This window comes from Colossoma macropomum, unplaced genomic scaffold (genome assembly GCF_904425465.1).
Source record: "Colossoma macropomum unplaced genomic scaffold, Colossoma_macropomum, whole genome shotgun sequence".
In the NCBI taxonomy this organism is placed as follows: Eukaryota; Metazoa; Chordata; class Actinopteri; order Characiformes; family Serrasalmidae; genus Colossoma; species Colossoma macropomum.
The window spans coordinates 28913189-28933668 of NW_023494789.1; the positions used below are offsets into that span (position 1 = coordinate 28913189).

At 38.5% G+C, this 20480-nt stretch overlaps 2 protein-coding genes across 2 annotated transcripts; both read left to right on the top strand.

Annotated features, from left to right (window-relative positions):
* The first annotated feature begins 1305 nt into the window (after positions 1 to 1305).
* Positions 1306 to 13136, top strand: bin2b (bridging integrator 2b). Its single transcript, XM_036570752.1, has 12 exons — positions 1306 to 1506; positions 2530 to 2610; positions 4467 to 4521; positions 6777 to 6871; positions 6953 to 7048; positions 7331 to 7438; positions 7559 to 7644; positions 8709 to 8784; positions 9864 to 9946; positions 10546 to 11212; positions 11295 to 11390; positions 12837 to 13136. The coding sequence occupies exons 1-12, from the start codon at positions 1402 to 1404 to the stop codon at positions 12948 to 12950; spliced, it is 1662 nt and encodes a 553-aa protein (XP_036426645.1). The 5' UTR covers positions 1306 to 1401; the 3' UTR covers positions 12951 to 13136.
* A 2190-nt stretch (positions 13137 to 15326) lies between these two features.
* Positions 15327 to 20474, top strand: slc48a1b (solute carrier family 48 member 1b). Its single transcript, XM_036570759.1, has 3 exons — positions 15327 to 15795; positions 17094 to 17261; positions 19064 to 20474. Exons 1-3 carry the CDS (start codon positions 15666 to 15668, stop codon positions 19198 to 19200), a joined length of 435 nt encoding a protein of 144 aa, XP_036426652.1. The 5' UTR covers positions 15327 to 15665; the 3' UTR covers positions 19201 to 20474.
* Positions 20475 to 20480: the final 6 nt, after the last annotated feature.

Consider the following 20480-nt stretch of genomic DNA (forward strand, 5'->3'; position numbering starts at 1 on the left):
GAATTAAACATAGCCCAGTACAATACATCTCAATAAGTGCAGTACAATACATTTCTACATTTCAATGAGTACTTAAGTAGCTTAGTGCTCACTTAAGTACTGTAACAAGAGATGTGTCTTCAGTCTGCGTTTTGAAGACCGCAAGAGACTCTGCTGTTCGGACAGCCAGTGGGAGTTTGTTCCCCCACCTGGGTGCCAGGACAGAGAAAAGTCTTGATGCTTGTCTTCCACGCATCTTGAAGGATGGCGGGTCCAGCCGAGCTGTACTTGAAGCTCGAAGGGCTCGAGGCACAGTTCCGAATTTTGAACTGTACCTCAACCCTTCGACCAAAATCTTACTGCAAAGCTATCATAAAACAATATCTCAGGCATCAGTCAATGTATTCATAACCATTTTATGTAATAGTTTTCTGTGAGGTAGACTATAGAGGCATTAAACACTTCTGATGTCTGTTTCCTATCACCAGCACTGTGAACAACTGAAACTGTGGAACATCCTGTCAGTGGGAAAAGGTACAAACTCTGGACATCCTTTCAAAACTGGATTAGGACTAAAAATATTGAGGTGCGTCCACTTTATGAAACGCCTGTGGAGGTCGGCCTATTCCTGGAAGAGTGAAATGTGAAATTTTGGTGAATATTTTGATTATGTTATGCAAATACTTTATACACAAGTGTTGGTGAATTCAGGTGATTTCTAAACTAAATACATGGGATCTTCATTTGTTGTATGAGCCTCTGGCTAAGTATGAAAAACAAGAAAGCCCATAGACTGTTTAATTGACCAATTTGTGTTGATTGATGAAGACCCTCATTAAGCTACTTCCCCCCATGGTGGTCTTTCAGTGCCCTGTTTGCATTATGTGCCTTGTATATCTGTACACTGTATAGTAATAATAATAATAACAATAATAATAATAATAATAATGTTTACACCGAATATATTACCCAAAATCTTTAAAATTCGGTCGAATTCTCTTTTACTTCACACCTAGTTTGCTCGACACATCCATTGAGAGAATTAGCCTCTACCTAGAGAAGCTCTGGACCACCAGTAACGCTAACCATGCTGGATTTGACGCCACCTCCAGCTACTTTCTGTGAATCTCTGAGAGGCGCATTTAACGTGTCTTCGCTCGTCATTTCCAGTTTAGCAGACAAGTTTGAACATGATGAAGGTTAACTGCATGCTACACTTGCTGAGCTGTGAGCGGTGTGTCGCAACCCTGAAGTCCTCCAGTTTGTGACTGACTAATGTGTTTTTACACCCCTCTCTCTCCTCCTCACTCCGCCCATGCTAACATTGAAGGAAGTCACAAGAGCCACCACATAAAAAGGAAGCAAAGAGGCGCTCGGAGAGAAAGTGTGTGTCTGAGTGCTGACAGACCTCAACACGTAAAGATGGCTGAGAGTAAACTTAGTGGCAACATTGGGGGCAACATAGGCGCTGGAGCTGGCATCCTGGCTAAACGCTTTCAGAAATCAATGAACAGAGCTCAAGAGAAGGTACGTGGTGGAGTTAGAAATCAGAACAGCGCACATCGTATGATGTGTGTGTGCTTGTGCTCTGTGTTTGTCTCTGCGGTAGCTACTCCTATGAGCCATTCTAGTCCTGAGGATAGAAAGGCAAGACTATATTAGCTGTCCTGAGTGGTTTGTGTGCTTATTTGTGTGGAAGCTGTTGTAGTTGGGTTAAACAGAAAAAAAAGTGCTGCTTCCTGCCCTCATTGACTTCCTCTCCCTCTCTCTCTCTCTCTCTCTCTCTCTCTCTCTCTCTAGTGCTTGTTTTGTTGGCATGGCAGACTTATTCATTGTTTATACTGAAAAAACAAAAATACTGAAAAAAAAGTTGGAAAGATACTGATGATTATGATAAGAATCAATATAAAGATGTTCAGTATTAGGAAAATGATCAAACTGTTCATTATCTATTGTAATATGCCAGCCTATCAATGGCATCAGTACCAGCCACCAGTCCAGCTTGATTAATGCCTGTAAAAAGAAAAGGTTCAGGCTAGAGTATATTGCTGTGGTCAGAACAGAACCTCAGATCTCCAGAAAAGTAACTGTACAGGAGAAGCAAACATGAAAGAGTGTTCTTACAATGGAAGTGAGTTATTTTGGGCCTATCCATAGTCTATTCATGATGGAATTTTGATACAGTCTAAATGGCAGCTTTCAGTTTCAAATGATGTAAAAAGAAAAATGAAAAAGTTTAAAAATGGAGATACAAGGTTTTGTTCCAACACTGACGATGTACAGAGCACTTGAGTCGGGCTAAGAACATTTGTGATGTCTCCACACCTCAGGCTGTTACTTACTGATGCCGCCTTCACTGGAAGTGCTTAACTGTCTTCCTGTCCAGCGATGAGCTGTTTGGATTATTTACTCAGAAACATTTCACAACACTAGAAGAGCAGAAGAGATCAGCAGGATCAGATTCAGTCTCAGAACACGTGTTTTCATTGCTTTGCTCTTTCTGTCTAGATGTGATCTCCATGTTTGAAGTGCTTTGTATTTTTGATACAGGTCCTGCAGAAACTTGGAAAAACCATGGAGACGAAAGATGAGCAGTTTGAGCAGTGCTCAGCCAATCTAAACAAACAACAGGTAACTTGTGCATACGGATCCTGAAGAAGGGTGTTTACATTCAGGAAAGTCAAAGGCTAACATGGCTTATGTCCTCAAATATGGCATGCATATAATACCATTGTTTTCACCATCATTTTTATCTTTAATTTCTGCATAATTCAGTGGTTGAGATGTAAACAAAGTCATTCATAGCGGTCGGATGTGAAAAAGTTAATTGTAGAGAAACTTGCTGACTTCTTTACAGTGGTAGTGATAGCAACCAGGAGTTGTGATGTCCACAATGCAAATATAGCCATTTTATTTACTATCCAAAACCACCAGTGAACCTACATGTGTCTTCTGAGTTCTTATCTGTAATGTTGATAATGGCAAGATGATAAATCTGAAAAAAGCCTTTACAGAGCCCTGCATATATCTCTGTTTAACAAATCTGCTTTAGGCCAAACTCGTATCTCAAAACAGCGTATTTGTGACCATGTCATGTAACCGCTTTCTGTGAGGGAGCTTTTAGAGACATTAAACTCTTGTAGGTCTGGTTCCTCTGACCACCACTGTGAACAATTCTCACTTGTTTAGTTTCTCTAGAATGATGCATTGCACATCAAACCACTCTGAATGAATGATCGTATCCACACCATTATGCAGAAATTTTGAAAAATTGGTGCAGTTCCCCTTTAAGCCGTTAATTATTTTTGTCTTTCGTTAGTGTAATATAAGTTATATATGCTCCATGAAATATGACAACTAATGCTACTGCTGGTCACCTCACTGAAGTCTTAGGCCTCTGAGTGAAATCAGCTTCTGTCAAATGACGAGGACCTTTGTAGGTTACCCTTTGCTCCCAAAGTCCAAATTGTTTAGAGTCTTAATAAGTGTACAGTGTTTATAACGGTTAGTAAATGTCATTTTTTGTATCAACATTAGCAAATGTATCACAGGAAACACCTCCACCCATACTGTGCAGTCAGAATGCTCTCACTCTCACTCACTCGCTCACTGTATGTGAGAGTGTGTCATAGTTTGTTTAATGGGCAAGTCTTTTTCAAATAATTGATTGAATTATAGATTGAATTATGTCACACACACACACATACATAGATATGTGTGTGTGTGTGTGTGTGTGTGTGTGTGTGTGTGTGTGTGTGTGTGTGTGTGTGACATAATTTAAAATGATGTATATCAGCATATAACCCAAAAATCTGTCAATGCATCATTGAATCTCCTTCAGTTCCTTATAATATGAAGGCTGGTAGCTATCTACCTCACTTATATGAATTATGCAGTCGTGAACATCTTAGTGTGTGGTATCTTAGTTCATTCAGAATTGTAACGCTATGAACACTTTCAGATTTCCATTTCTTCAAGATATAGGAATTTCCACATGCATTGCAGTGTGTCTCATACTGACACCTGTCTGAAGTGAAATCCTATGATCAAACATCTATGTGTGCTTTTGCTCTTTCTGCTAAGCTTAAAACTCATTTGCACATTTTCTGGACAATATGTTTCACCCACAGAAAAGGTGTCCCAGTACTTTTGGTAGGGTACTAAACACTTGGAATGGTACTGTTGTGTTCTTGGTTAATGCAGAACAAGGATTTATAGCAAATAAAGAAGACAAAGTGAAATGTACAATACAAGAAAAGTATGTAGTATTAAAGGGCTCATAGGATAGAGGGCTGTATTTTCTTCACTTTTTTGGAAATGAAATAGTCTGATGTGATATGTAAGCACTGTTAAAAAGTACCATTCACTCCCCAGTTCATACAGTGCATACATGGAAATTAAGCTGCAAAGCAGAAAATGTTTAATTAATTGCAATTGTTTTTGAATGAAACACATTTAATGTCAAAATTGCCTTTGCTTTCTGCCAGACGGATGGTACCAGATTGTTCAAGGATGTGAAGTCCTACTACAATGCAGTCAAAGGTACAGTCACCTTTAATAAACAACTTACACGCACAGCTGTTGATAAACTACCCCCCACCCCAATTTGCTGCAGTAATACTCTCTTCTGTGAAGGCTTTATACTAGATGTTGGAACATTGCTATGAGGATTTGATTGCATTCAGGCACAAGAGCATTAGTGAGGTCAGGTACGGATGCTGGATGATTGGTCCTGTATAACAAATGCTACTCCAGCTCATTTCGATTGCATTAATGGCACTATGGCACTCTAAAGAACACAGATCCACAGATTAATTCGTCCACAGTCTAGTGCTGGTGGGCCTTTATACCCTCTAGCTGGCACTTGGCATTGGGCATGGGGACCTTAGGCTCATATTGACTGCTCCAGAGAGTCCTGTTCTATTGGCAGTGCTTTTTTAATGGAAGTTATGATGGAGAGTATACAAGCTGGGTGTTTGCAACTGAACACCTGTGTCAGTAATGGGTGCTCCTTAAAGTAGCTGAAATCACTTATTAGAGGGCGTGTCCGAATACTTTTGGGCTGGTTTCTTAATCCTAGACTACATTTTCCTTCTGATGTAGAATCTCTATTCGGAGTGCTGTGTAGCCCAGAGCTAGGCTAGGAAACCAGTAAAGAGGATAAATGTTTATGTTGCACTTACATCAACACATATGTAGGGAAGTTCACTTATGTTATCATTTATCAGCTAGCTGTTATTTCTTCCTTTTTTATAGAACACTTTGTTTCATGGTAAAAAGTCTTTGTAGTTATAAGCCTTGAATGTCTTTTTCAGCTGTATCTATATAGCTATATTTTTAAGTGTCTATACAGTACTTCAGGTAAATTTATTGGGAGTATGGAACTAAAGAGTTCTCTTAACACAGTGACCCTTCATGACGTTGAAGTGATGTTTTACACTTAGTTGCATGTACGTTACCTGTTCCACTCTCTATAGAGTCATTGCGGAATGTTTAGTGTTATGTCTTCAGGTGGAGAAGAGAAATTGAAAATATTTCCGTGCATGTTAGGAAAGGGGAGTGGCAGAGATGACCCTGGTTGTGTTTCTCTTTTCCTGCATAGGCTGAGAGATAATGTGGAAGTGAATGTAAGCTATTAATAGTGTGCTCAAAATGCTTGTTGTGAAATGCTGTCTATAACTGCATGTGCCAGGCTTTGCCATGTAGGAGTAATTACCACAGTGTCGTACTGTCAAATACAGCAGCTTATTTGAAAAAGAAGAGAAGAGTTTTTGAGAGTGTTCTCTCCTGATTTCACAGGAAACCACTGTTTGTTTTTATACTTGCCGTGTGGTTTCTTTTACATGTAGGTGTAGGGGTGTAGTCTTCATGCAGGAAAGATGTTATGGCTGTTAACTAGACATGATGACTAGAAGGCAAAAATGACTATAATCCTTGTCTTATCACAGGTTTTCATAGCTCTGAATTGTGTAGAGTAGTTTAAATGTTTATGCGTAATAAAGGAGTAAGAGTATACATATATAATGAAATAAATAAATGTATAATTTTGTAGATTTACAGCACACATACAGTAAGCTGCAAAATACTGTTACAGTACAAAGTACTGATGCAGTAATTTCTCTAGCTCTAAATTGTAATGTAGTTACATTTCTTTTCATGTTAAAAGTACAGGTATAAATAAATAGTGTTATAGATTAACAGTATAAATTTGTAGCTCTTATGTTGTAAATTGACATATGAGATAAAGTTACGTGCTGTTTTCCTCTTCTTGTGAGACTTTCAATCTAAAGTAAAATGACCAAGCAGTCAAAACATTATAATGTTGGAATTAGGGCTAGCTTTTAAGATATTAAAAATAATTAGCAATGAAATAACTATATTCTTTATATTCAAGTTCTAGTTTATAACTATATTCAAGTTCTTCACTTGTCTTTCAGTCTGTCTACTCATATGTATAAAATACTCATATAATAAAATACCAGTTTGTGAAGATTTTATGTAAATGTATGACAGAACCTCACATCTGTGGAATAGTACATTTTTCATGAGAAAGAACGTTGTTAACCTTTAATGGAAGTTAATGTATTGAGATTTTATGTCTAACTATTTTACCTAATGTAAAGCAACTGGTGTTTTCAGGGGATGTAAAGTTGATAGTTGGTAGAAAGTGTAGTTGAATCAGTATAGAAGAGTAGAAGAATTCAGGAGGTGGCTCCCGGGCTAAACTCTCAGGGTACTGCCATATGTTCCTTATGGCCTTCCTGATGGTGTGTGCTTTTGCTCTTTCTGCTGTCTAGTGATGCATGAGACGTCCAAACGTCTGTCTCAGACTCTGAAAGAAATCTATGAGTCAGACTGGCAGGGTATAGAGGACCTGTCTGTCATTATGGAGGTGAGTCAGTCTTCCTTAAACCTATCACTGTATATTTCATTCAAACATAAAGCTAAACTGCTCTCTCCCTCTCCTTCTCAGAGTGAGGACCTGCTCTGGAATGATTATGAGGAGAAGTTGAGTGATCAGGTTATTCGCACAATGGAGAACTACACTAGCCAGTTCCCAGATGTCAAAGTGAGAATTTCAGTTCCACTTGTAAACCAAGAATCGTTTCTATATATCAAGAAATTTCACAATGAAGCTTGGCCATTAATGCAAATAACGTCCATAAATTAATGGCAAAAGCAGTTTGCGGAGCTGATCAGATTAACGAATGAAGTTGTCATATAAATACATAATCAGAGTATGAACAGCTTAATATGAGAGATTGTTTTTAGCTCGGAAACTGTTGTGAATTCTAAAGAGCTCTTAATTTAGCCCTCTCCAAAGACAGCTAAGAGTGTCATATGCTTTTAGGAACGTGTAGCTAAGCGTGGACGTAAGCTGGTGGATTACGATTCTACTCGCCACCATCTGGAGGCACTGCAGAACGCCAAAAAGAAAGACGAAGCCAAAATAGCCAAAGTGAGTAATCATTTAATTCATTTTCCTGTAAAACTACTACAGGGATAAACAGCCTTCACTCAGCTATGGTATGTGTATGGTGATGTTATTATTTGGCTGACTATTCCTGGTGTTCCTCAGGCAGAGGAGGAGTTTAACAAAGCGCAGAGTGTGTTTGAGGACATCAACAAAGAACTGCGAGAGGAACTGCCCGTCCTTTATCAAAGGTCAGTGTTTCACTGGATTACAAAATGGAAAAAACAAAACAAGACAAGGCAAAACCTTCTGGATCCCACATGTGACAGCAGTATCTTACACCAACAGAAATGTCTGGATCTTTTGATTAGAATTTTTTATAAGAGCCTGGTTGATAGCTATCGATGAGAGATAAGAAAAAACTGCTAACTGTAACTTATTCCTCAGTAATTCAGAGCCATTTTAGAATAGTCTATTCAGTGAGCCTTGCACAATCTCTAATCTAGAACATTCAGTCCTAATGTAATAAAGTGAATGTTACCATATTCATTTTACATTGTAACAAATGCTTCAGACATGGCCTTGCATATAGAGCCAAAGATGTAGTTCCCCGTATCAAGACACTCTCACCCCCATATGATTTGCTACATGTAGTTAGGGAAGTTCAACCAATTTTTCGAAATTTCTGCATACTTCTGTGGTTGACATGTAAACAGTCATTCAGTGCTCTGATGTGAAATAATGCATTCTGGAGAAACTCTGAATATGAGCCAGGGGTTGTGATGTCTACAATGCAAATATAGCCATTTTATTTACTATCCAAAATGACCAGTGAACTTACGTGTCATCTGAGTTTTTATATGTAATGTTGATAATGGTAAAATAGGGGTAAGTCTGCAAAAATACGTTTTCTTTGGGTACTGTTTTACCTTACAATACCCTGCATGAACCTCTAACTTTATGCAAGTGAGATTTTAGAGGCATTAAATGCTTCAGACATGTGGTTTCTATCTACCACTATTGTGGATAATTCTGACTCAAAGTTACGCTAAAATGGCACATTGCTCTTCAGACCACACTGAATGACTTTATGCTTTAGAGGAATTTTGAAAAGCTGGAGGAATTCCCCTTTAAGTGAATGTGGACGGTTTTTGCACAGTGTATGCAGCTCTGGTTAACAACTTTTTTTCAAAAAGATTTTCAAAGATCATATGACCATATGGTCAAGTTGTCTGCTGCTTCTTGTTTATTTATTGGCTTTAATGTTTGAATGTGAAATGTAAATGAATCTGTTTTCTGTCTGTTCTGCTCTCAGTCGCATTGGCTGCTATGTGACAGTGTTTCAGAACATCTCCAACCTAAGGGATGTCTTTTACAAGGAAATGAGTGTGGTAGGTGTGCATCTTGTCTGTCTGTGCATGTTTGTGTTGGTGTGAGCCATCAAGAAGCATCCATTCATTTCAAACCTGTAGGTTTATAACACCCCCTCAAAATGTTGCCTGTCATACATTTTTCCTTTTGCTCTTTTTACTGCTTGCTAGATTTGAGAGTTCTATAAATGTTTTTATGTTTATTGTTCTTTTTCTTTAATGTTGGCTGTAATTAAAAATCCTAGTCATTGGCTATGACGAAAATGGATCTCTTCCCCCGCAGTAGTACTGTGCTTTATAGGGAACACTATTTAGTCTATTAAACAGCAGTAAAAATACATTAATCATTAAATGAACTTGGGCGCTTTCTCATGAGCCTGTGCCAGTATTCACCAGTTGTATTAACAGACCAACTTTAGTTGCTTGTGAGAGTTTGCACTTAGAAACTTATTCGTAGCTGTAATCATGGCTGTAATATTTTGGAACGTGTGAGGGACAATGAAAAAGTGAAGAAACTTGACTAGGGTTCATATTTAATTCTTGGTCTATGACTGCATTAACCTGCAGTTACCAGGCAGTGTTTTTGCTGCATGATCAACACTAAGGTCTTGGTTATAAGCTGTACAGAGGTGTTGTTTTTAAAATGTTTCTCTAGAGAGTCTTGTTTCATTTCGTCAAGTTTCAATTTCAGTGTTTCAGAGGTCACTGTTCACTTAACTGCTCACTTAACTTCTGTGTCTATTGCATAGTAAGAGACTCATACTGCACTTTGGTATACATTCTGATGAAGAGTGATCTACGGTGTTTACTAGACATTACAAGTGCATTGGGTGCGATTGTAGCACCCTCAGAATAGCTCTGGAATTTTATGATTAGGATTTTATGATCATTTTACAATTTGGTACTAAGAAAAATAGTTGACATACTCATTAGCTGCCCGAAAATGCAAATGGGGATCCGTTTTGGTCATAGCCATTGCATCATATGTCACACTGACATTTGGTAGCCCTTAACACTTTAGCAAGTTTTTGAGATTTTACTTCAGTCTGTTTGATTAGATGAAATGAATGCAGCTGACTGATGTTGTTTTTTTTTTCCAGTTAAATCATGACATATATAATGTAATGAAGAAGCTTGAGACGCAGCACTCCACAAAGACCTTTATCATCAAAGGCCTCAACAGGTACAAATCTCAATGTCTATATGTCATTATGTGCATATTGTTATGTCTGCTATCAATCTCATTCTTTTTTTTGTGCAAACATTTTCACAGTGAATGGACCAACAGAAATGTTCCAAATTTAACATTAATGTTGGGATGCACAGATATGGTAATTGTGGGCTAATGCTGATATCCGAGATTGTTGATGTACATATTTGTCAATGCCGATACATAAACATTTACAAAACTTTAGAAGCTGGATGGATTATCATTACAGAGAAGTTTATCCCAATGTCACCTAAATGTTCTGCTCTTCTTGAGTACAGTAAATACAGTTTGAAATATGGGTCAAAACTAAACATCTGTCCAATGCAGATTATTTTGTTTTTAAAGCAATTACCTGCTGATTCTGCTTGTTCATCTCTACACCAATGTACATTTAATTTAACAAAATTTTTTACTTTCTTCTGTAAAAGATTACCATTTCAAAGATTTGAGAGGTTTTGTTAGGACAGTAAATATTTCATAGCCAACACTACTAATAATATTTTTCAAACGCCATCTGATTAAATAGCCCCTATGCACATTCTTGTGTGTCTCTTTTTTTCTCATTTTATCAGCACTAAGTCAAAGAAGAGGAAATCTCTCACTATCTCTGCACCCATCCCCTGTAACACCGCCTTCCCTGCCGATCATCCGGGTCTGGGCAAGCTCAGTGTGCCTGATGAACTCATGGCCAAAGACACAGACTCAAACTCTACTCCAGTAAAGGCTGCAACCACAACAGCAGAAACATCAGACTCTGATGACTTCAGCTCTGTTGATAGTGTGCCAAATACACCCAACAGGCAGTCTGTGTGCTCAGAGGGGGAGGGGGTCAAGTCCGGGATAGCCAATGAGAGCACAACTGAAATTGCTGCTGACCAGTCGGTACAATCGGTCGATAAAGAGCAGCCAGGAAGTTCAGCTGCCAGTGAGCAGGATGAAGAAGAACAAAGTGAGGATGCTGCATCTTCTGCACCTACATCTGAGGATAGAAATGCATCAGAAGCCACACCGTCTGAAGGTGCAAGTGAGGAGCCTGTGCCTTCACAGAATGAGAATGAGAAAGCAGCTCCAGTGCCTGCTGCCCGATCACTCGCCCCAGTAAAGGTAGAGGAAGCAGCAGATGGTGAGAAAGCAGAAAGTGGAAAAGTGGAGGACCAAACAGAAGAGTTAAAGACAGGAAAAGAGGAGGTAACGAGCCAAAAGGCCAACAGCTCAAACCCTCCGGGCTTCCTCTACAAGGTACAAGGAAACTGTTCTATTGTTCTATTGTAACAGTCCAGACTGTACGTTGTTAGTGATGTAACGTGTTTCGTTTTTTCAGGCTACCGCTTTGGAGAACCAGGAATCGGATGAAGGTGTTCTTCTGTTGTTCACAAAAGGAGATGTGATCCTCATATATGTTGATGAAGAAGAAAAGGTAAGTGTACAAGCATAGTAGTGCATTGGTTGCTGATGTACGAAATGATGTACGAAAGATGGATTATCAAGCAGGATTATCAGTGTCGGTGCTCTCATTAGATTAAACTATTGGATAAACATATGACATAAACTTTTTTTGGATACAGACAGTTCTGCTGCTACAGCAATGTATATAATTAGACAAATATAGACTATACACATTTCCACCAGAGAGGTCTCCAAATCTCCAAAACCTGCTTACTGTAGCTTTAAATAAAACCGTCTGATGTAGTTTGTAAACATTGCTTCAAAACATACCATTCACTTCCCAATCCATACAGTCCACATACGCAATCCATATACATGCCTTGTTCAATTGCAGTGTGCTAAGCAGTGATCTCATCGATATACTTAAAATGTGTTTTAAGATCATTTACAGATAAGCCTGGTTGTATTCATTGCCATGGAAAGCAACATTTACATATATCTGCCAATTTGCCAATACCAATTGCTCTGCCCATTCACACTGACATTATAAGTGTTTCAGCCTGGATTGCTTTTTTGAATGAGGCACAAGGCAGGACAGCCAATCAGAACAGAGGTTAATCACATTAATCACAGAGGTTGGTACATAAACCTACAAAAACATTATAAATAGACATGGAGAAAAAGAATAAAATACAGGAAAAATATGGGTTTATCATGAATTTACAGGAATAAATGAGTTGGTTCTTCACAGAGTTTGAAAGGTCTACTGAATGGAATAAGCTGATATTTCTGATGTATGACTTGAACGGGGAATCCCATATTTACTACTGTAAAACAGATCTAAAATCTGATTGGCTCAGCCATGCACACAAGATTGCACACATGGCTTGAATTTTGTAAAATAAATCCATTGTTAATAGAATAATCTTTGACTGCTGTGTTGCTAGGCAACCATAGCATAGCCACCTGTTAATGAACTACATTGCTTGGCATTATTATATATTAGTATTTTAGAATTAGAATTGTCATTAATAATAAATTAAATAGTTTATTGAACATTGATGTATTATATCATATTGTGTTTTGTTATTTTATTAAAGCAGAAAACCTCACCTATGTGTGCCTAACAGCTCTTAACTGCAGTCACAGTAATCTTTCCCTTTGGGAACCTTGATTGTAGAAAGTACACTGAATGTATTCTTGTTTTTAAATGGACTCATTATTTAAAACAAAACCAAAAATATATACAGATAGATGCTGCCTGCCTAGGACTGAAACACCTTGCTTAGCGTTACTGCTCAGTTCAGCAACTGCAGCCCTGCAGCTCCGATATAAGATCATTGGGGTCGAACACGCTGCCCCCTGATTACTGATTGCTATGTACTTTTCTTGTTGAGACTTGACTGGTAACGCTGAGTAAACCTTGTGGAAACATTGTGCTAAGTTCTGCAAATGTTGTCTGAATTCTTTATTGCAGCCAGAGGGCAGCGTGTGGGGGGTGAGAGAGCAGGACTGGATCCAATATAAGGACTTGACGCTCCTCTCTGGCATCGTCATGGAGACAATGATCCAAAGAATCAACTCTGACTAGACAGGACTGCAACTTTTAGTGACTCAGCTCATAATCTGGCAGCAGAGCAGGGCTGTGTACTAGCCCTGTGACCAGTGAACGCCATAGTGTGGACCTTCATGTTTACTCCAGGGTTTTCCTGGAGTCGCTAACTCACTGGAATCTTTGTGTTTTTTACACTAAAACAGTAACTTCATCTGTTTAAAAGTCTTCCCAGTATTCGCAGAGAATAGTTGATGCTGACAGCTATCCCAATTTTCATAATGTACCCTAAATTTGTGTACCTTAAATTTAAGTCAATTCTATGTTTAAAGTATAACGTCCTTTCTGAAATATTTGAAGTAATTAAATAATAATTTACAAAACCAGTCGCAGATATCTTTGTCCCTTCTTCTTTTTCCTCTTCAGTTACAATATTCAGTTACATGCCTCGTTCAGTTGCAGTGTGCCAAGCAGCCATTGACATGCTGAAAATATGTTTAAGATCCTTTACAGATAATTATAGATGATGACTGTGAAATTTCCTCATGGTTTTATATATGTTTTATATATGTTTTTTAAAAAGGTATTGATTGTTTGGTGTTCAATAAAGATCAAAAGAAACCTGCCATGTCTTGTGTGATTTTTGATAGCCCCCTTTTACCCTGTTCTTCAGTGGTCAGGACCCCCATGGACCCTCACAGAGTAGGTACTATTTGGGTGGTGGATCATTCTCAGCACTGCAGTAACACTGACGTGGTGGTGGTGTGTTAGTGTATGTTGTGCTGGTACGAGTGGATTAGACACAGCAGTGCTGCTGGAGTTTTTAAACACTGTGTCCACTCACTGTCCACTCTATTAGACACTCCTACCTTGTCAGTCCACCTTGTAGATATAATGTCAGAGACGATAGCTCATCTGCTGCTGCACAGTTTGTGTCGGTCATCCTCTAGTCCTTCATCAGTGGTCACAGAACACTGCCCACAGGACACTGTTGTCTGGATATTTTTGGTTGGTGGACTATTCTCAGTCCACCAGTGACACTGAGGTATTTAAAAACTCCAGCAGCACCGCTGTGTCTGATCCACTCGTACCTGCACAACACACACTAACACACCACTACCACATAAGTGTTACTGCAGTGCTGAGAATGATCCACCACCACCTGCTCTGTGAGGGTCCATGGGGGTCCTGACCACTGAAGAACAGGGTAAAAGGGGGCTAACAAAGTATGCAGAGAAACAGATGGACTACAGTCTGTAACTGTAGAACTACAAAGTTCACCTATATAGTAAGTGGAGCTGATAAAATGGACAATGAGTGTAGAAACAAGGAGGTGGTCATAATGTTATGCCTGATCGGTGTATATAATCAAAAACCAATTAGCTGACTTAACTGTGCTTTTTGACAAAATGTCACTTTATTCATGCATTTGCTTTTGTAATTTAATATACTTCCAGTGGATACATTCACTTCAACTTTACATGTCTTTTGACTTAAATATAAACAAAACATCTACAATCACAAGCATCAACAAAGACATGCTTAAAGCTAAACTGATATGACGCCATATTACATATAACCCCTCAATGTAACTTACTGAATTTGGCTTCAATTGAAACCCACCTACCTTCTTTATGTACTGTTTAGTCTTTTTGGGTCTCAACCAAAAATGGCAAACATTACATTTGGACCCCTTTGAGACAAAATGTTTGTGCATCCCTGTCCTAGATCACTGAATTTAAACTGAAATATTTTTTCAAAATATTCTACTTAATGAAATCACTGAGATGTATACAAAGCTATTCAGAGTGGTTTGGTGTGAAACGCTCCGTTCCAGAGAAACCTGTTGAGCCAGAAATGCTGACAGTGGTGATAGGAACCAGGCGTCCACCACTAAAAGCGCCATCACATACATGAAATAATTAGATATATGCAGCTTGATGTCTGACACACTGTTTTATGATAGTTTTTGTCATAACGTGTTTGCCTAAAATTTATTTGAATCCATTTGTTTTAATCCATTCATGGTGAAAGTGTACACGCAGGGCGTTGTAAGGAAAATAGTCCCCAAAGAAAAGTTTTTAAAACCATTATCAACATCACATACAAAAACTGAGAACACACGTGTAGGTTACTGGAGGTCTTAGATAGATAGTAAATAAAATGGCTATGTTCCTGTTGGAGACATGGCGACCCCTGGTTCCCATCACCACCACTGTAAAGAGTCTGTAAGTTTCTCTACAATTAACCATTTCACGTCAAACCACTCCGAATGACTCTGTTTACATCTCAAGGACATAAGTTTTCAGACATTTTTTGAAAAATTGTTGGAACTCCCCAAGTGCTTGGCGTTTTCTTTGCATTGCGTCTTCCGAGCCGGTAGGTGTCGCAGTTTCATCTGAATCCGGTGAAGCGGAATGCTGTGTGTGAAATCCCCTTGGCTGGGAATTGCATAATAAAGCCATGTTATTGGAGCTATAAATTGAGCAGGGCGCTGCTGAGGGAGGCGGCGAGCCGTCTGAAAACCGCTCTGTAACAGCGCAGGAACGAGCCGGTGACCTCGGTGTTTTATGGTGTTTTTCGGTGCGGAACCGGCGCGCGGAGTCTGGACTCAACACGAACTAGCCGCGGGTTCGGTTAGCACTCGGCTACATTTTACACGACCTGCTCTTAGTGGCATGTCCAGTTAATTTGAGCTATTTGACTGGGTTTAAGGACACGTGCCGTAACAACAACAACAACAACAACAACATAATGGCTATCAAAAAGACGTACATTAGCCTCGGCTACGCTTGTGTCGGAGTGCTGGTCGGGTTCTCCGCTTTCCTCGTCTGGAACATCGCCTACAAACAGCCCTGGACCGCCGCCATGGGGGGCTTAGCAGGTAACGGTGCCAGGACCACCTGGTCCAACTGGTCCACTAACAGTTACCTCGAGAACTTTCATGTTTTATGATAAACTGATATCAGACTCGCGCTTATGCTTATTCTCTTCCTCGCCACCTGTTTATTTTGTAAATAACACAGAGATTTAGCCGCCCGTAAGTAACTTGTAGTTACGGTGAGTAACACTGAACGTATACATTTTGAGAGGTGTTCCTTTGGTTCTTCAGTAAATACGTTTTTAGAGAGGTCTGACCTCGCGTGTCTCCTAAAATCACTGTTTCTGAGAACAGTCATATCACTGGTTTAGCAGGAAGATGCTCATGGAAATGTCAGAGGTGTTACAGCGACCTGTAACTCAAACACAGTGACCTCTCCTCCTGAAATCACGGCTACAGAAAAGTGTAAAACGTGCAGAAAGTGTTATTTATACCTTTTCGGTTAGTAATAAAAATTGTACTATTGTTGGGAATAGAACTGAACTTTGAATTGTGTCTTAAAATTTTCTTACATTTTTTTCGCCAAATTTGTTTATCTCAGAACTTAATACACGTCATATTTCTACAGTGTGCTGACTTCAGTTGGGTTCTTTGATACCCGAAGAAATTCACAGTAACGTATTGAACTGTTTAGTCGGGTTCGGGAGGGCAGTTGCTCAAATCAAATCACGGAGAAACACCACAACGTAATGTCCTGCTGGTCTAAGGATCATCTGTGGAGGTGTTCACCATGTAAATGAATGATAATTAAGAACTCTGTGAGAATGACAGTGGAGCAAGTTTCCCCTCATGATGTTTCCCACCGTTCTGGTCATGAAACAAACTGGGCTAAGCATGCATTTATTTATCAACCAAAAGACAGCAAGATGTTTATCTGCTTGGTTAAAGATTATTAAGTATAAGTGCAAATATTTTAAAATAAAGTTTAGAATCACAAATACATAGTCTTGCTGTCTTCGATGCCCCCATTTTGAAAAAAAAAAAATCAATTCGTCATGTTTGGTTTTTTTAGTGGGGTCAGTGGTAGTCTGCTTCGACCCTCTTGTACTTTGAGCTTGAATGAGCTTCCCCTTTCAGCAGCTATCAGATTAAGTGTAACTGACTTCATTGGAAAGTGCACAGTCATGAAAATCACACAGGAAGTGTGTGTGTGTGAGAGAGAGAGAGAGAGAGAGAGAGAGAGAGAGGAAAAAAAAGAACCAAATGCTGCACACAGATAAGGAGTAGGCCTTCAAAGGAGATGTAATCAGCTGGGTCATATTTGTGTTTTTGATCAATGTCTCTGTGTGTTTCTGCTGCAGGTGTTCTTGCACTTTGGACTCTGGTCACACACATCATGTATCTGCAGGACTACTGGAGAACATGGCTGAAGGGGCTGAGGATCTTCTTGTTTATGGGCATTTTTTTCTCCCTGCTGTCAGTCATCGCATTCATCACCTTCCTCTGTCTCGCTGTGTCTCGCAAAGAATGTAAGTAGAGCTCACCTCCAAAGATCAAAGTCAAAGTCTTTTATTTATCATATTTTGTCTTTTATTTATCAGGGTTGGAAAATGCTTAAATGCTTGTTACAAATTTCAACGGTTATGTGATTTTTGTTTTTTCTACATTGTATTATAATAATGCATTTTATTTATAATGCACTTTCATTTAAATTGGAACTGCCCACAACTATGCTAATTCATCTCCTAAGAGGAGGTGGACTTACAAGTGTAGGCGACGTAAAATATGTTCAACGTATGCCCTCAAGTATTTGCCCCAAAGCCGTTGCAGTTTTTCATAAGTTCCTCCCACCTTCAAGAAACATCATCAGACGGGGCTTTTAATATTATTTCAACACAAAGTGTCACATTAGAGACTACTGCTGTAGAAGGCATGTAAGTTTGTTGACAGATGTAGTGGTGGGTAAATAATGCCCTTACATAAATTAGATTTGAATTGTGCACTGTACAGTGACCTTAAAGTCCCCTCATGTATACTAGGGTAATATCTCAGAGCACTGTGGTATTTGAATGTTGATGCTGGCCAGCTGTAATATTGGGACAGTTTGTGATACGTTTCCAACTGAACATGCATTGTATTGTGAAGCCTGCTTGGGCATTGAGTTGTTTCTTAGATCATCCCTGCCTGCAAACAGAGCTGCGCTTTGTGAGAGAGTCAGCAGTGTCTGACTCTATCTAGATATATTGCCTTGTTCCCCAGAAAACACATTGGAACTGCTTGGCAACACAGAGTATGATTAATAACACCAACATTGATTGATAACCATGATGACTTTCACACTAGCCAACGTGAAAAGAGGCGGTTTACCGTAGTCCATTAATAACATGATTTCTCAGTGCTGATGTATAAAGATCTAATATAGAATATCTACAGAATGTGTAGAATTTCCTTTAGGTTGTCACAGCCTTCCTTTTTGAACAAAGGAAACACGTGGATAGGCATATAAACCACACATTATTTGCATTTTATCATTACACTGATTAAACAAAACAATAAGTGTTTGCTGCTCTGAAATAAGCCCTGAATGTGTGCACACACCAGGAAACAACAATAATGTATGTCTTGGTTGGAAGCCCATTCCTGCCAGGCACAAGAGAAAAAAAATGTGTTGTTTTTGTTTCTGGCAGTGGTATGTCAAAACATTGACATATTATCTTGAAATATTGGCTGGCCCAGTTTGTTGAAATATTGAATATTGACTTATTTTTTCAAAACAAACACTATATTTTTCAGAATATTGACTTAATATCTCAAAATTCTCAAAATATCTCCAAAACGTCTAAAGATTTTGAAATACTATGTAGAAACAGGTAATTAAATTTGGTACATAATTAAAGCACATAATTATTTCAACATAATTATTTCAGTTATTTCGACTTAAGTGGCTTAAGTCGATATTTTGAGAAAATAAGTGATTATTTAAAGATTTTAATTCAATATTCTGAGAAAATAAGCCATTGTTTTTGAGATACATGGTCAGAATTTTGACACCCTGCTCCCAAAACAGATGTCGGCTTCCGTAGGCTTGTATATCTTTGAAAGATATAGTGAAAGAAAGCAGTAGCACACAAAGATCTTTTTTCCATGTTGATACATTTCACTTTGGCAAATGTGGACAAAAACATGCCATAAATAGTCTGGCAACAGATTTAAATGAATTAAATGAAATAAATACCAAATATGGCTGATCCTATGTTATTCAGCACAGTGAGAATGCTCTGAATAAGAGAACAGTTTTGTTACTTTAACTGTCCTTGTGTGTTTTTTACAGCCCTGAAGGACCCTAACAGCCTGTTTCTGTCATGTGTGTGGAGCTTCATGAGTTTGAAGTGGGCGTTTCTGCTGGCATTGTATTCTCACAGATACCGCAAAGAGTTTGCTGACATCTCCATTCTCAGTGACTTCTAAAACACACTCCCTCACGCAAAGACACACTTTCATACACTAGATAAAAACACATATCTAACAAGTTGATAAGAAAATGCTGGGCAGTTTTTAATAGATGGACACTTGATGAGCAGGAAGGACTAATGAATCACTTGAGTAACAAAGGTCTGGGTGGACTAAGGATGATCAGAGGTGTAAAAAGAATTGTTATGTATTTCTATGTCTGTCTTTCCCTTCATTTTTTTTACTATCAGAATACAGAGTGGATGAGGGTTAGGTCTTATTTGAATCCTTAGCTTAACGCACATTATACGACAAGTTCCTTGTTTTCTGCATCAGCACTTAAATATTGTTTTGAGTGCATGATCAGTGTGGGCATTTATGAGCCTTTGGGCAGTTGTCTTGTGTCAAATATGCAGTTTTAAATATTTTTACCTTTTATGAAAGGCTCTAGCAGATGTGTCCTGTCCTCCTTGAGATATTTAGGATTTTGTTCCACGATTTCCCCTGATAAGGGACATAGAGAAGCACTATAATTTGTTTTAAATGTTTTAAGGGTGCTCACTCTCTATCCTGTCATAACTACCTAAAAAATTCTTTTTTATATCTTCTATATGTGTGTTTGTCCCTGTTGTCTTGTTCTTTCGACAATATGTGTGGCTTAACCCATTTTGTTGAAAAGGCCTTTTTAGGACCAGCGATGCAGGAATGTGTCTAGTTTGATGACTGTTGATTTTTGAATGAGCACTTTATAACCTGTTATGGATGAGGATCAGTGATTGGTGGAAATGTGCAACCAATCATAGACGTTCTTTCCAGTTAAGAGTGTCTCGACTGAAGCAGGTGGTTTTCTGTTGGTCAGATTGTCGAGTTTTGGTAAAGGCTTTTTAAAAAATGTTCTCATGATTTTAATATATTTTTAGTATATGGAGCCATTTCATCGTTTATTGTGAATGTTATGATTTGATGTGAGAAAGAAATGTAGGTGTTCTTATAGTCTTTTTTGTTTGTTGATGTCAGTGGGTTGAATGTCACCAAATGATGGGCAAAGCTGGGCTGATCAGGTTTTAGTAACAGTTCACTAAATGTACTTGCCTTTTTTTGGTATTGTAGCCATCTTTTTTCTTTTATTTGCAAAGAAGCAAATATGTTGTTTTAATGCTGTTTTGACTTTTAATTGTCTTTCAAGGCATTTTATAAATGTATCCATAAAACTGTGTAAGGACTAAAAATTGTATAAGGATGTATGAGTGTCTGAACACCATGTTAATAAAATAAAATACACTTTTATGTGAGCGAAA

Coding starts and splice junctions, on each gene's coding strand:
- bin2b (XM_036570752.1), top strand. CDS start 1,402: ATGGCTGAGAGTAAACTTAGTGGCAACATTGGGGGCAACATAGGCGCT. Junction 7,049..7,330: donor GCCAGTTCCCAGATGTCAAA/GTGAGAATTTCA, acceptor ATATGCTTTTAG/GAACGTGTAGCTAAGCGTGG. Junction 7,439..7,558: donor ACGAAGCCAAAATAGCCAAA/GTGAGTAATCAT, acceptor GGTGTTCCTCAG/GCAGAGGAGGAGTTTAACAA.
- slc48a1b (XM_036570759.1), top strand. CDS start 15,666: ATGGCTATCAAAAAGACGTACATTAGCCTCGGCTACGCTTGTGTCGGA. Junction 15,796..17,093: donor CGCCATGGGGGGCTTAGCAG/GTAACGGTGCCA, acceptor TTTCTGCTGCAG/GTGTTCTTGCACTTTGGACT. Junction 17,262..19,063: donor CGCTGTGTCTCGCAAAGAAT/GTAAGTAGAGCT, acceptor TGTTTTTTACAG/CCCTGAAGGACCCTAACAGC.